Source organism: Excalfactoria chinensis, chromosome 2, assembly GCF_039878825.1.
Source record: "Excalfactoria chinensis isolate bCotChi1 chromosome 2, bCotChi1.hap2, whole genome shotgun sequence".
NCBI lineage: Eukaryota > Metazoa > Chordata > Aves > Galliformes > Phasianidae > Excalfactoria > Excalfactoria chinensis.
In genome coordinates, this window is record NC_092826.1 from 35,607,498 (window position 1) to 35,622,522 (window position 15,025).

The window sequence follows — 15,025 nt, forward strand, 5'->3', positions numbered from 1 at the left end:
GCACATATGTATATATTTTTATGACCTGCTGCAGATACCATTGAGAGACTGCATTAGTATAAAAGCACCAGAAGACAATGAAGCGAATAACCTCTTCTTACGGTATGTGAATTTGAGTTATTGTATATATGCATTCAGCTCTTTTTAAAGCTGAAACGTCTGTCTCTAAATATCTTACTTTCATTTTAGGGAGACATCTGGTGGGATTTCTGTTGTGTGTAATCAGGTAAGAGCTGCATATAACAGATTTTCAATGTATAAATGTGAGATGTTATGTATTTCAATGGTGTTCCTCAGAGCTGGAATTCTAGGACGAGGAGTTGACTGGAAGCAAAACTTGCATGAATGTGAAGCTGTTGATGCTTGGTAACTTTAAACTATTAGTGGCTCTATTAATGGGACTTTGATTAAAGGGAATTTTCTGCGCTGTGCATGCTATAATGGAACTTGGGACAATTGTAGAAGAGAGTACAAGAGAGAAGATTGAAACTGGTTATATCTTTGTTTTGGTCTTGCTACAGTTACATATAGTTTTCTTCCTTCTGTAGCATGTATTGGTAATGGCAGAGCCATCTTAATTCTTGAAGTTCAGTGGAGCATGTTTTCACAAAGTATACGTCCACCAAATCCTTTTCAGTAGCTATCCTAAATCATGGATTCAGGCTTCAGTTGTGAGTTATGACTGACTTGAACGTGTTTGTACTTGGTAAAAAACAACAGAATGTACTTAAAGCTTTGATTAATTGGAGCTGGGAAGTGTTCCAATGCTTCAAAATAAGTTCATGTTTTCATTTCAGGAAATAACTGAGATGAGGTGGGAAATACTTCCTTAAACATTGCAGCAAATCTATAACGTTTCTTTTTAAAAAGACTTGCATTTAGTAGCCTTGCTCAGTTAAGTGCTGTGACAGTCAAAAAGGAGCTCAGGCATGTAATTTAATTTGCACTAGAAAAGTTCGTGGCCTGTGTTAAAGTAATCAGTACACTTAATTTCATCTTGAAACTACTTCTCTGAGGAGTTCTGCCTAGTTAAGGCTCATTGTGTTCATGGTTTTTTTTTAATGTATTCAGCTGTTTTATTTTTATAAGTCATTTCTGGTTATTCTGTGTAAACTTCCAGGTGGTAAAGGAAAAAATAAAACACAAATCTGAAGTATTGTCTTTAATGTCACTGCCCTTTTTATTACCTGTCCCTCTATCATATGGTATTAACATATGATCTTCAGAACAGGTTTGTGCAGAAATATTACAAAGGGGAAAAAAAAATAACTTTTAAAATGGCAAATGTTGTCAGCCCCACCATGTAGAATGTCCGTCATCGTTCTGTCAATGGGGAAGTGCTCTGAAATGTTTTGCTGGGATGATACGTGCTTGTATCTTTGTATAAGAGTATGTCAGGTATGAAGTACTCACAGGTCGTATTCGTGATAAATCATGACCTCAATATGAATATCTCTTCTGAGTGGAATTTCTGCCTTATAGGAAAGTGAACATGTTTAAGATGATCTGATCATTCAATATGTTTGCCTTTTTTCATGCTCAAAATAGTGTTAATCCATAGCTGGACAAGAAGCTTTGCTCTGTCTAACGAGTAACTTAAAGACTAATGGCTGTACAGTACAGTAAATAGAAATAATGTGGGATTATATAAGCTTATTTTTCAGTAATTTTTCTCAAGGTAGAGTTGGAGAACCATCTTACAAAACAGGAAACTAATACAACATGCTAATTTTAATTCATTTATTTTTGTCTCTACTTCTGTGTGTATTTTGCTGTGTACTGTCTGCTTTTCCCATGTCATTTGGAATTTGGGTGTCTCAGTGTAGAAAAGTCTTTAATTATTGTACAAGAAGTAAGAGTTAAGTATAAAGCGCATGTCTTTTACTGGGTTGATTTTTCTTATGTCCTAATTCAGGTCTGTAAAAGCTGATATCAGATTAAAGGAGCTAATTATTATTTAAAATAGCACTTACAGAGGCATGCTGAGCATACCATTTAATTTCTTCTGGCATATCGGTACTGTGTGTTGTCTTGTGGCAAAGGCCACCTTTCCTACTTGTGGGTTCTACTTCTGTCAAGGCAGATGCTACCCACTCACTTAACCTTTGTTTGTCAGGCCAAAGTCTCTTCCAACCTGAGCAATTCTATGGTCCTATGATTTGCTTTTGTCTTTTTTGCTTGCCTTTGGGTGCAGACCCACAGGCCTGGTGCTTGCTGTAGGAAGCACACCAAGGCACTGGGCACTAAGCAAGTTATGTGCATGGAATGGGTGGATGTCTGGTGTGTGAGAAGGCCAGTGGGGTGGATCTGGTGTATTTTCTGGATCTCATACCCATTTAGAGTCTTAACCAGGTCTGAGAGTTTAGCAAGTACGAGCCTTTCCTACAGACGGAGTGAAACATGACTCATTTTTAGCTTTGGCATCTTTCAGACAATAAATGATAAGCCTTTCTGTAGGGGTTGTGAAGAAAATGAAATGAAGGGGTTTCATATGCTTTTTGTTGGTTTTGTGTGGGTTCTTTTGAGTGGAGGATTCTCTCCAGATCTGGGAGTAGCATCAAAGAAACAAAACTGCCGTAGGATGGGAAAGGAAATGACATTCTTAGCTGTTGGAACTGGAAGCAAAATGTTTTGTAGTAGGAAGAGCTCATTTGAGAAGACACGTGCAGCGGTCATGGAGTGAGGCCCCTCTGTGAGAGGGGGCATTCCCTTCAGAGCAGAAGCCCAGGGGTGTAAGCTGCCAGAAAAAAGCAGGCAGAAGTATTCTGTTGAATGGGGTTAGGCTGGTGGCTGTGCTTACTGCCTTCAGTCTTACAGCTTCTTGAAGGTCATATGATGGGAATAGAAACTCACTAATTGACCATCACAGTAAGCCTGTGAAATGCATTTGAACACTCATCCCTTTCACAGCAGCTACAAAAGGTCATTGTTTTGTTTTTTTCCTGTTCATCTAGGGTAGCTAAAGCAGGATGTTGCAACCTAGTGTTTTGGTTGCTTAAGCAGTGTTCTTAGCTTTGTATTTATCAGAACATACTTTTATTATTGATGGTGGGGGGAGGGCTGTTATTTTGTTTTTTTGGCAGGTGGTTGGTTGTTAGTTTGATTTTGGACAAAAGCCATAACAGTCTCTTTCTCTTTCAGGTTTTTCTCATTAAAGAAAGAAATGTTATTGCGCCCTATAAAACAGTAAGAGTAAGTATACAGTCTTTCATTATTCTTAGCAAACTAACATTCTGTGAAGATCAATGCTCTCCATTATAAAATTGTAAGATAACTATAATTGGAGAAATATAGTAAAACTTCAAAAAATATGTGATTGTGTGTATTAGATAAAACTAGTGCCTGTATTCTTCCATAATGCATGTGTGATATTTGTTGGAATACGTGCTGCAGTCTTGTCTCTCGCTAGTTACCTCAGTGTGCACTTCTATGGGCTCAACAATCAGACAGGTAATTTGATGCTCATATTCAGTGGGCACCATTTCTCCTCAGTTTTAAAATATGCTCCCAGCCGAATGGGTCACAGTTCAAAGAAACTGCAGATAAAGTTTGCTCACAACAGAAACCAGAGCTTGCTTCTGATGCTTTCTACTCAAATTCTTGAGTTTGAAGGCTTCGAGGTAAGGAACTGAGGGGTTTTCAGCTGAAACAGGAGGTAGATGAAGATACAAACGCAAAGTGGAAAACAGAGTCATTTAAACACTGTTTTTGCCCCCAACTTTATTCCACAGTTCAGAAATGAAGCATACAATTAAATTTCTTGCCATGTTTCTTCAGATAAAAGGCTCTAAGAACAATCAAGTCAGTAAACACATAACTATCAATAGCATTGCTGACACAGTAGGAAAAGAAGATAATTGGAAGGGCTGTTTGGAAAATTCTCCATTTTAGTTTGTCTGAAGTCAAGATACCAAAATAATTCCTAATAGTTAACCATTACAACTTTTCTCACCAAAGTGCAGTTATGTTTCTTCATAGTGAAACAGTCTAGTTTGCCTTCAGCCACTTAAGAGTATTTCTTCGTTGTTGGTAGGTATACTTGAATCATTGCCTGTTCCAGATTCTCTGGGTGCTAGAATCTGGTACTATGATTTTTGCTTCCATGTCTTCCACTGATTTTTATGTTATTTTCTGGGGGGAGATCTATTACAAAACACCAAATCACGATCTTTCCAGGATGGGGAGCTAGACCCAGAGCTGCTCTCCTCAGCTTTTACCCTGTAGGCTATAAACGATCCTTGTAGACTATCCAGTAGGATATGAGAGCCATGATTCTCCTGTTGAAGGAAAAATGTGTGGTCAGTGAAATATTACTGAGGCCTTCATCCAAACTGTTGCTGAATTTCTTGTCTCTCATTAATCTGTCACAGTTTGCTTTCTGAACCGTGCTTTGCTCTTGGATTTCTGTCAGTTCATCTCAGACTGCATACATTGTGCTAACAGTCATCTCGAGTTTGTTCTGTTCTTAGGTTGTTTGTAGTTGTACCCATGTTGATTCATGCCTTGAAGTAGACTTAATGATCAACATTTTAGAAGTTTAACTTAAGGAATAACAGAATCCTATAAAACTGTCAGTGAAGTTTTATACTATGCTCAAGGGTTTTCAAGGGATCCCAACCACCTCCACTGTAGATGAGTCATGTGTAAGAGTTACTATCAGCCGGTCCATATGCATTTTTAACAGATTTAAGTCAAAAACAGAAATATTTTGAAATTATGTTATGTACATCAAACAATTGATGTAAAGGAGAGTGATTGCTTTTAAAGCCTAGTCAAAATTCAAGATTTGATGGCCTGGAATATTTTGTCTAAAAAGTTAAGTGTTAGCTGTCTAAATGTATTGTGTCATGAACAAATCAGAGCACTTATTAGTTCTGTATTTACACCTGACGGAGTGTCAGCCAAACCTGCTAGTGGCAAGGAGGTTGGAACTTGGCGATCATAGAATCATAGAATTACCCAGGTTGGAAAAGACCTTGAAGATCATCAAGTCCAACCGCAGCCTAACCAGTAGCCTATCTCTAAAAAACCTCTGCTAAATCATATCCCTGAGTACCACATCCAAATGGCTCTTAAACATCCAGGGATGGCGATTCAACCACCTCCCTGGGGAGCCTATTCCAGTACCTAACCACCCTTTCTGTAAAGAAGTTCTTCCTAATATCCAACCTGAACTTGCCCTGGCGCAACTTAAGGCCATTTCCCCTTGTCCTGTCACTTGTCACTAGTGAGAACAGATCTTTAAGGTCTCTTCCAATATAAGCCTTCCTATGATTACATGATTTGCTTCTGTATGTGATGCTAAACTAGTTAGAGCATGTATTAGTTCTAGACTAATAGACTAATAGTTCTAGATATGTTGGTGCTACATTAAATGGAGTGCTTCAAAGCTGTTATGTTGTATTGTATTAAGTAACTGACCAAGGACTGCACAAGGAAGTTACCACAGGAAGTTAGATTTATAAAGATAAGATAAAAAACACCACAGGTTTTACATAGGTCTTTCAGATGTACGCTGCAGCCTATGGAAACATACTTTGACAACGTTTAATTTCAGTTAATTTTTTTTTTCTTGTATTGCATTTTAAGCTTTTTTTTTTTTTGTAGTAAATATGCTTTTGATTTTAGGGTAAAACAGAACACCTATTCCAACTGGATGTAGCTGGGAAACTAGGAGATGTTGTGCAAACTCTACATCAGGTATGTGGTTATCACTACACACTTTTCCACAGCATCTTTTTTGATATTCAGTGGGAAGCTTCCTTTAAGTATTTTTAAGTAACTTTTTCTGCACGTGAAATTCTTGGAGTATCTGGTTTTTAAACTGCAACAGCTGAACGTACCTTCTAGTTCTAAAATCTGTTTGAAGCTATTCTCATTAGCTTTTTACTGTCTGTGATGATGATATATCGACAAATTACTCGACAATAAAAATGAGTGAATGCATTCATCTTTAAAGAGGAAAAAATAATAGCTCTTTTAGTACTCTCTTAGTCAAGAATGCCAATGCCTTCCTAGTCGCTATAGACTTTCAAACTGTGAGACATCAGTCCTATTTCACTTAGTTCACTGTCCTTTAGCTCTACAGGGCTTCTTGTCTAGATAAGATGGGAGATCAAGCTGCCATGGTAAGTGTCTGATTATTTCAGAATATTATTGCTTCTAATGAAATTCTAATTGCATTTCAATCCTAAACCATATTAATCTGTTTTTTCTTTCACATTAGATAACTGCTATACTGCAGTCCCGTTTGGCTAGAACTTCATTTGATAAAAACAGGTATCTTTCTAATAACTTATGGGAAAATGTTTTGTTTTTTACCTGTTGGTGGTTTAGTCTACAGCTTCATTATATAGTAGGTGCTTCTTTGGGCAGCACAAGTTGTCTAAATTGGAGATTTATCCTCTTAATATTCTGAAAAAATTTGGTATGGAGAGTAGGAAATTCTGTGTAGTGAAGGTTGTACGTGTTACTTTTTTTCCCATTTTTTTTCCTCTTCAAGCTGTTCTATCCATGCATTTGTTCCAAGTTAGGTATTGGTATATGCCAAATAAAATAGTGTATAAGATAATATAAGTAGTAGCAGGTTACTGCTCTGAGAATGAAGTAGTACGTACAACTTTCCTTTCCGGGCTGCCGGTTAAAGTTCTCAACAAAGAACCTTCTTCATGCCTAAAGCATCCCTGTTCAGATGTGCTGAAGTTATAAACTAACCTAAAGCGTTTAAGGATAGCTCTGCGTATATAAGAACCAGCGGTAAACTTACACCCTTTCTTCACTTGTAGATTTCAAAGCATTTCTGAAACGCTGCGTATGGAATGTAAAGCAGAAATGGTGACACCACTGGTGACTAATCCAGGGCATGTGTGTGTTACTGATGCTAATTTGTACTTCCAGCCTCTTAATGGATATCCTGTAAGTGCCTCATAGATGATCTTGCATATGGTGCGAGCACACTGTTCCTCTAAGGGACGGTTTCCAGTTCTTGTATTATTCCCCTTAAATGCACATAGGGCACACATCCAAGAAGATTTATTTTCATTTCTGATAAAGGGTCCTTAGTTTTCCTGTAATTTCTGCTGCTTTGTTATATTCAGTACTCTGAGGTTTTGTTCTGAGCTAACTTTCTTAGCATTGACAGAGCACAAAATATCCTTTGCTTGTTCTCCATTAATATTCTTTAAAATTACTCTCTGTAGCATACAGCTCGAGTTTCTAATGTTACTCTGTGGTGCTGCCCCTGCCTGATGAGAGCTTTCATTCACTTTGTATTAGCTAGGAAGTTTGTAGCTAGGTTTTCTATTAATCTGAATGTTTCTTTCCCTATTGGAAAACTGAATGTATATCATAGGTGGATTGCTGCTTTGGAACTTCGTCACAAAGAAATAGCAGCATTAGTCCTAACAGGCCTCTAAGATAGGAAAAACATGTCCTGACAAGTAAAATCTGCTTCCAGGTTATTATGGTGGCTTATTGTGACAGAACGCCATTCAATTTCTGTCCATCAGATGGCACCCTCAGCAAACGTTGTGCCCGCTAGCCCGATGGCTTCCTTATTTTTAGTATAGTTCTGTGTGTTCTGCTCATCTTTTGCTTGATTATTCTTACTGGCAACAAATTTGGGTGATAATACGTTGTTATTTAGTCTTAAGCTGATTTACTATTCAGACAAGAAGCTACAGCAAAGATGAACTTCTTTTTAAAGTAGCTGCCTAAAACCACTGTTTGTCTGCTAGTGTGATACGGAAGGATATAGCTTTTGTATTGCTTGGTGTCTCTAGTTCAGAGAAACTTCAGGTTGACTGGAAAGATTAAGGTAGAAGAGCAGGTCTCCATCTTTTCCATCCCTCTGCCCCATTCCTCCTACAGAAACCAGTAGTGCGAATCACACTGCAAAATGTACGCCGCATCTATAAAAGAAGACATGGTCTAATGCCACTGGTAAGCTCAAATACTTCTTTCTATTTTTTAAACAACATGGTGTGTATATAGTTTCTATTTAAGAACCAGTTCTGTTTAAGGACCAGTCGAAACTGTATGCATTGTTAAGCAGAAGTAGTTTTAAAAACTAAGGATTATGCAGTGAACAGCATTCATAAAATACTTTGTGTTTTTGAAGTGTTTTAGTTCCCTGTGTTGTCAAAAAGATGAAAACATAAAAGGTGAATTCTGTCAAGGATGAAAAACTCCCTTTATAAGCAGTTGGTGTAGAGGGGGAGAGAAGGGAGTACTTCCAGGAAGCAATTCATTCTATTTATCTCAGACACCTATCTTAGGATAGAACGAATTGCCTTCTCATGGTGCATTTTCTCTCTGGATTGATTCATGGAGGGTATCTGATCACTACTGTAGATTGAAACTAATGTTGAGTGATGAACCCTGCTGTATGTGACTGAGGGATGACGACAGTGCTGCAGTGGAACCTCAGTTGTGTGCTCCCAGCATTTACACTGAAATTTCAGACTTGAACAAAACCTTCCTTGCAAAACACATTTAAACTAAAAAACAAACAAACAACACCGCCAACAAAACCTTACCTGCCCTTAAACAAGCTAGGTAGGGACTGTCTGTGAACACCTGTTATTCTGTTTGCTTGACTGGGTGTAAATGGAATATTGTTATGGTTGGAAGTAGGAAAGATGAAAATGCTAGACTTGTATGTATGTATGTAAAACTATGACCAGCACTAAGTTTTAGACATTAGTAACTGGAATATTCTGTAAAAGCATGAATGTTATGGCTTGTTAGTAACTGCTTTCAATTTTCTGTTTCCCCCTCTTTAATTTCAAAGGGACTCGAAGTATTTTGCACAGAAAATGATATCTGTTCCGACATCTACTTGAAATTCTACAACTGTCAAGATCGAGACGAGCTCTATTACCTTATTGCTACATATATAGGTTTGCAGCTTTTATTTATTAATGTAGTTTGTAGTTCCTTGCAAGGACTAATTTGTCTGGATTTTCCTCTCTTGGTTTGTGGGAAGAATTAAAAGGTGTAGTAGCCTAAGAATTTTTAATAGAAGACAGCAAAGTTCAAAATGGATGTTGAAAAGTTGCGTGTTTTGTTTGTATCTGAAGATGAAAGTTGAGATAACGCTATTGAAATGAAACTGATTATTTTGATCTGCAACTTAACATGTACCTTCAAAGGAAAAAAAAATACTATCTTCAACAGAAAGGAGTACGTAAGATCAATTCTGCCAAATTATGTTCTGTATGGATGGATTCCTCTCCTGCCCCATTAAGTCTGTGTAAAGAATCCTAGAATTGTTTGAGTTGGGAGGGACCCTTATAGGCCATTTAGGCCAACTCCCTGGCATTGAACTGGGACATCTGCAGCTCGATCAAGGGAACACCTCCATGGACAGAGTGTTCACCACTTCTCTGGGCAACCTGTTCCAGTGCCTCCCTAACCTTGTTGTAAAAACCATTTTCCTTGTATCCAATCTGAATCTCCTGTTTTAGTTTGTAGCCATTTCCCCTTGTCCTGTCACAACAGACCCCCTAAAGAGTCTGTCAGCTTCTCTCTTAGAGCCTCCCTTTAGATACTGAAAGACCACTTTTAGGTCTCCTTGGGCACTTCTCTTTTCCAGGCTGAACAAATGATCCTCATAAGGGTGGTGTTCTGTACAGGAGAAAACTCTTGCAAACAAATGGATTTTAAGTGCAAACACAAATATCTGAACTTTCCTAAGGCCCAGCAATGGATGGTGAAATCTGCCCTTCTAAAACAGTTACGTTCTTATTTCCATTAAGTCCTTCATTCATTACTTCCTAGCAAACGAGTGTATCTTTTGCAGATCATGAACAGAAACATTCCAAAATACTGGCACATGTAATGAGAAAATGCAGGAAAAGAGACTTATTTTTTTCCTAGAATGCTACTATGACTGAAACATTGGAACTCCTGTTTATTGCCAGTATTGAAAGTGTTCATGTAAATTCTGTACTATCTTGTTATTGTAGAAATAGAATAGAAATCTTGTTCTATTTTAATGAATTTGCCTAAGCATCAGTTAACATTTTCCCCACTTCATCAAAGCTTGGAGTGTTCTCAGGGATAAGTGGAAAATCCACAGAGGAACATTCCCTCAGAACTGTTTCAGTCTTTTCATCTTGAAAAGGAAGTAGATTCTGATGTGATTTTCTCTCTTATTGAAATAATGGCGTGCTGTTGGCCTACATCAGACATTGTTTGCTGGATAACTTTATTGTCTGTTTTTTTCCAAAGATGAAAAATTTCCAAGTGTAGGGACTGATGAAGTCAGAGCTTCCAGTCTGGCTGTACTTTCCAAAGAGGTCACCGCATTCCTATAAAAAAAGTGTACGAGTGTGGAAAAGTGGGTAGGGTTTTGTTTTCTTCATTCCCTTTCGGAGCAGTCCTTTGGTCTATCTTGCAGCACTTGTTGAAATTGGACATCAGAAAGCAAGCTCAACCTTTCTTTAACTTCCAAAAATGTTCTTAACATCTTAGTAGCTGCCACTGACAGCAGAAGGTCCTTTCTTCAAAGGTGCTCCCAGTTTGTATCTGTAGAATTTCCAGTGGCAAGATGAGGATTGGAATATGTTTTTTCCATCCTAGTTAAAACAGGCCTACCACATGCTAATCTGAATTCCTTTTCCTAGCAATTCCAGTGGCAATATTTGAATAATTTTTATGTTCTGTAGTGTCACGGGTTACCCTAAAGTCTACCGGCACCTATGACAGGGGTATAGACGGCCTGCAGGGCCGCTATCCCAAAAGGAAAAGAAAACAGGGAAAGAGAAAATAAATACAGCGGCAACGATCTAAGGAGGCACACTATTTTACTAAATACTATATCGGAATACAGAATAACACAATATAATGTAATATAAATGGAATTAAGGCTAACGAATCAAGTAAAATAAGAGAGAGTGAGTCCCGAAACCGAGAGGCCTACTGTAACTCTAGGCGAAACGGCTGGAACGCTTCCACACACTCCCCCATGGCTGGCAGGATCCGAGAGAGCGAGTCCAGCACTGAAGTGAGATTATATAGTCCTGGTCATATGACTGACCGTGGTGTTCCCTGGGACATGTAGTCTTCTTTCTGTGAGCAGCAGATTCGTCAAAATTATCTATGCTTAACATGATGTTATGATGTGGAATACTGATAGCAAAATTACAAAATTGCAAAACCATGACATGTAGAAATCTCAATTCTTCGGTTTCTGAATATGTTGTAGCTTTCAGCAACAAATAGCAGTAAGAGATATTTAAAGACTTCAACCAGGAGAAAGAGCAGCTGTTGACAGAGAAGGAGTAAAACAAGCATGCAGAAGTATACCAGAAGTGTACTGTCTAACACTTTTCATAGCAAGGATGTAGTTTTACTGTGGTTACTTGATGAGGAGCCTGACATGGAGGGCTCCTTGCTTGATTACAGTCATTCATTTCTGCTATTTCAGGCACTTGTAGAGGTGCTGGAAAGGTAGCATGAATAGTTAAAACCAGAAAAGCACATTTCAGGTGTTAAATCTCCACATTACAGGACAAAATCAAGACAACAAAGAAACCTCTTGAAATTCACCTTAAGACTGAGGTACGGAATGAAATCAACACTCCTGGGTCATTATGTAGTCAAGAGGCATATTTTTGTGTACAGCCACTGAATAGAGTAAAGCAGTTGTGAGTTTCTTGAGCCCCTGCACACTGCTTTAAATTGAAGCTTCAGGAACCTAGTTCCTATTTTCTTGACTGGTGGTCAAGTTGCATCTTCCACTAGTCTCTCTGTATTAGTTGTTCTAAAACTGCACTCTGTTTCCATGCGTGGCTCCTTTCTGTATTGTCAGTGGGCATTCTTAGCTGACCAGTAGGAAAATATATTTAATTCTTTGGTTTCCTAGCAGAGATGCTTTTAGAAACTCTAAGTCTTAAAAGATGTCTGTTTGCCAAGAAAGCTGTTCATGGTCTGCAAATATTTTTTGATACCTCCATAAACAGTCAGGTACTTTCCCATCTTTTGTTTCCATATTTAATTCTAATGCTCCTCTAGGCCTATCTGAACACGTCTTACAAAATGCATTAAGTATAGCAGCTATTGAAACATAAAATCACCACTTAGCTCTAACTTTTTATTTTAAGCTTCTGTGCCAATAATTATTTTATATTACCTTGAATAATGTTAATCTCTGTAAAATGTTATGAGTGGAACTCCAAACCTCAAACCCTTAATGTTTGGTTGTATTTCAGAAAATCATATTACGGAGCATACAGCTGAGAGTTACATGTTGCAATGGCAGCGAGGACACATATCAAACTACCAGTATCTGCTTCATCTCAACAATCTGGCTGATAGAAGCTGCAATGATCTCTCCCAGTATCCTGTATTTCCCTGGATCATAGCAGACTACTCTAGTGCAGAATTAGGTATGTGTATATGAGATGACATGTTAGTGCATCGTGCTTGGCAGCTTGGGGCAAGGCATTAGGAATGTGTTTTGCTGCGTGATGTTCCAAGTATATCAGGATGCACCCGTCGTTATTGACCTTGGATGTTTTCATGTGCATTACTCTTAGTCTGGAGCTCAGTGGAAAAAATACCTCCATCGTTCCACTTTTTCTGTGAAAAAAATCACTTTTCAGAGTGTTTTGTGTCTGTTCAGTCACTTTGAAAATAAGATTCCAAGACTGCCTGTGGTTTGGAGAAATCCGTAAGAACCAATAGAATGGCCTTTGGAACAATGCGGATGCATTGAAATGAATAAGATCTAGGTGTTCTTGGGCAGGTTTTTAATACTACAAGTTAAAAGAAGCTACCAAGGCTTCTGTCTAAGTAGGCTACTTTTTTTAAGGGCCTTTTTTAATGTGTGTTGGAAGCCTGTAGGGGAAGCACCTACTCAGATTCTGCGGTCTGATTGTTTGGTGGCTTTAACTGTAGCATGCTGAATAGAAGTAGAAGGAAAACTATCCTGGCTACCAGCTGGTATCTGTCTCATGTATCAGATGATGTTAGTTGCAATAACTGTGAAGTATGTATAACCACTTAAGCAGGAAATTTGAGGTAAGTATGTGCTTATGGTAAGAATTTTATTCTTTTGCAGTTGGGGAGAAAATAATTCAAGTGTTTCTGTGGATTTTGTTGTTGTTATTTTCCTCATGTTAGGTTGTTTTGGGGTTTTTAGTGTTGATCAGAACGTGCTCCTTTCTAGCAGGAATGATCCATGGTCTGTTTTTTCCAGATCTGACAAAACCTGCAACATTCCGTGACCTTAGTAAACCAATTGGTGCCCTGAATAAAGAGAGACTTGAGAGATTATTGGTATGTATATCTTGCTCTTTATCTATAGTACGCTTTTGGCCTTGTGCATGTTGGCAATAGAAGAAGTTTTTGTCAGGCAACCTTTGGGAAGTATGCAGACCTATAAACAATCTTGCCTATAAAACCTCATCACATTTATGTTCAGTTTGATATTTATCTGTACTGATTTTACAAGTGAAAAATCTCAAATTATTTGAGTCTAGTTTCTCTGTCTTAATACCATTCTTACGTGTTGTACCTTTAAATGTTCTGTGTGTTTGGTTGGTTGTTATAAAACCACCAAGTCATATAACTACTATATTGAAAAATATAAAACTTTAAGAGCAAAAGAATAAAAAGCATAATGTAAAATATGGATATGGCAAAGTAGGAGCAATGCAAAGAAAGATGCAGAGTTTGAGGGAGAGTGCTTTAAAGGGAGGAAATAGGGAGTTGTGGAGATTGGAGTATCATGAAGATCCCACGTGCAGATAATAGTGCATGCATTTCTTCCATTTCTCAGAATAAGCGGGCATTCTTTTTCACAAGTAGTCAAATATACAATTAGAGATAGAAGGTCCTCAATTCCTTTGCTTTCAATTCGTTGCTGTGGTAAGTTAACAATTCCCAAATCACGTACAGTTCTTCAGATTCTGTGTACAAATACAATCAGTGTTATATTTTCAGTAACAGTAAATAAAGATTTCTTTCTAAGATCAGGCTGTTTCCTCGAACTGCTAGCCATCTCATACTGCACTAATAGGCTTCTTATTTAGAGCACAGCAGGTTCTAGGGATAACCTGTAGAAGGTTAAGTCGTGAAGAAATGTGCCATGTTGAGTTCAACCAGTGTGTTCTTCCATAACCTTAGTAAACTTCACATGAAGTGCAAAGAGGGGGAAGTCAGTGTTCATGCTCCCTTGAAGTTATATCACTGCTTTAGCATGGGGAAAGTCAGAGAAGTAAAAAGTGAAGACCTGATAATTCTGGATGATGAGTTAAAAGAACCTTGTGCCTTATTGATTTACTGACCTAATTAAATCTGCACGCTTACTAGTGCTTAAAATGTGTTTTGTCTATGGGAAAAAGAAATGTAATGGGTGGCTTTCATCTCTCACTTTTTTTTAGTAAATCTATAGAGATTGTAAGTAAAATAGTGAAAGAAAGCAGGAGCACTGATACTAAACAGTCCTCTCTTCCTTCTTATGCTGTAGACACGTTATGAGGAAATGCCTGAACCGAAGTTCATGTATGGGAGCCACTATTCATCCCCGGGTTACGTTTTGTTTTATCTTGTTAGAGTTGGTATGTTTGCTTTTACGTGCCTTCTGTTCAGACAGTTGCCTCAGAAGCAGGCAAGGTTTGAAGAAAGATGGTGACTTTTTATTCCTCTCTAGCTCCAGAATACATGCTCTGTCTGCAGAATGGGAAGTTTGATCATGCCGACAGGATGTTCAACAGGTTTGCTTACATTTTGTCTGTATGTAAGTTGTCATTTTAAAATAGGCATCAGGGGAGTGCAAAGCATTTGCGGTGTTTTCTAACAAACGTGTCATTGATATGTTGTCTAGTGTTGCAGAAACCTGGAAGAACTGTTTGGATGGCGCAACGGATTTCAAAGAGGTAAATGGCCAGGAAATGAAACTTGAGTCTAAACACTTGTGCGGGACTTTTCTCAGATGTCTCCTGTTGGTCTTCATTCATTTATATTTTATCTCAGCTATTGATGGCATTTTATGTATCTTTTCATGTTTTGAACCTTT

General features: G+C 38.0%; 1 protein-coding gene across 1 annotated transcript in view; it reads left to right on the top strand.

Moving 5' to 3' along the window:
• NSMAF (neutral sphingomyelinase activation associated factor) overlaps positions 1 to 15,025 on the top strand; it is a 38,207-nt gene that overhangs the window by 10,571 nt on the left and 12,611 nt on the right. The window contains exons 4-17 of the mRNA XM_072329645.1: positions 35 to 102; positions 190 to 226; positions 3,142 to 3,192; positions 5,629 to 5,700; positions 6,081 to 6,128; positions 6,227 to 6,279; positions 6,786 to 6,915; positions 7,870 to 7,941; positions 8,792 to 8,900; positions 12,216 to 12,392; positions 13,205 to 13,284; positions 14,477 to 14,567; positions 14,660 to 14,723; positions 14,834 to 14,885. Of these exons, the coding sequence (XP_072185746.1) occupies positions 35 to 102; positions 190 to 226; positions 3,142 to 3,192; positions 5,629 to 5,700; positions 6,081 to 6,128; positions 6,227 to 6,279; positions 6,786 to 6,915; positions 7,870 to 7,941; positions 8,792 to 8,900; positions 12,216 to 12,392; positions 13,205 to 13,284; positions 14,477 to 14,567; positions 14,660 to 14,723; positions 14,834 to 14,885 (1,104 nt within the window). The remainder of the gene's footprint in view (positions 1 to 34; positions 103 to 189; positions 227 to 3,141; positions 3,193 to 5,628; positions 5,701 to 6,080; positions 6,129 to 6,226; positions 6,280 to 6,785; positions 6,916 to 7,869; positions 7,942 to 8,791; positions 8,901 to 12,215; positions 12,393 to 13,204; positions 13,285 to 14,476; positions 14,568 to 14,659; positions 14,724 to 14,833; positions 14,886 to 15,025) is intronic.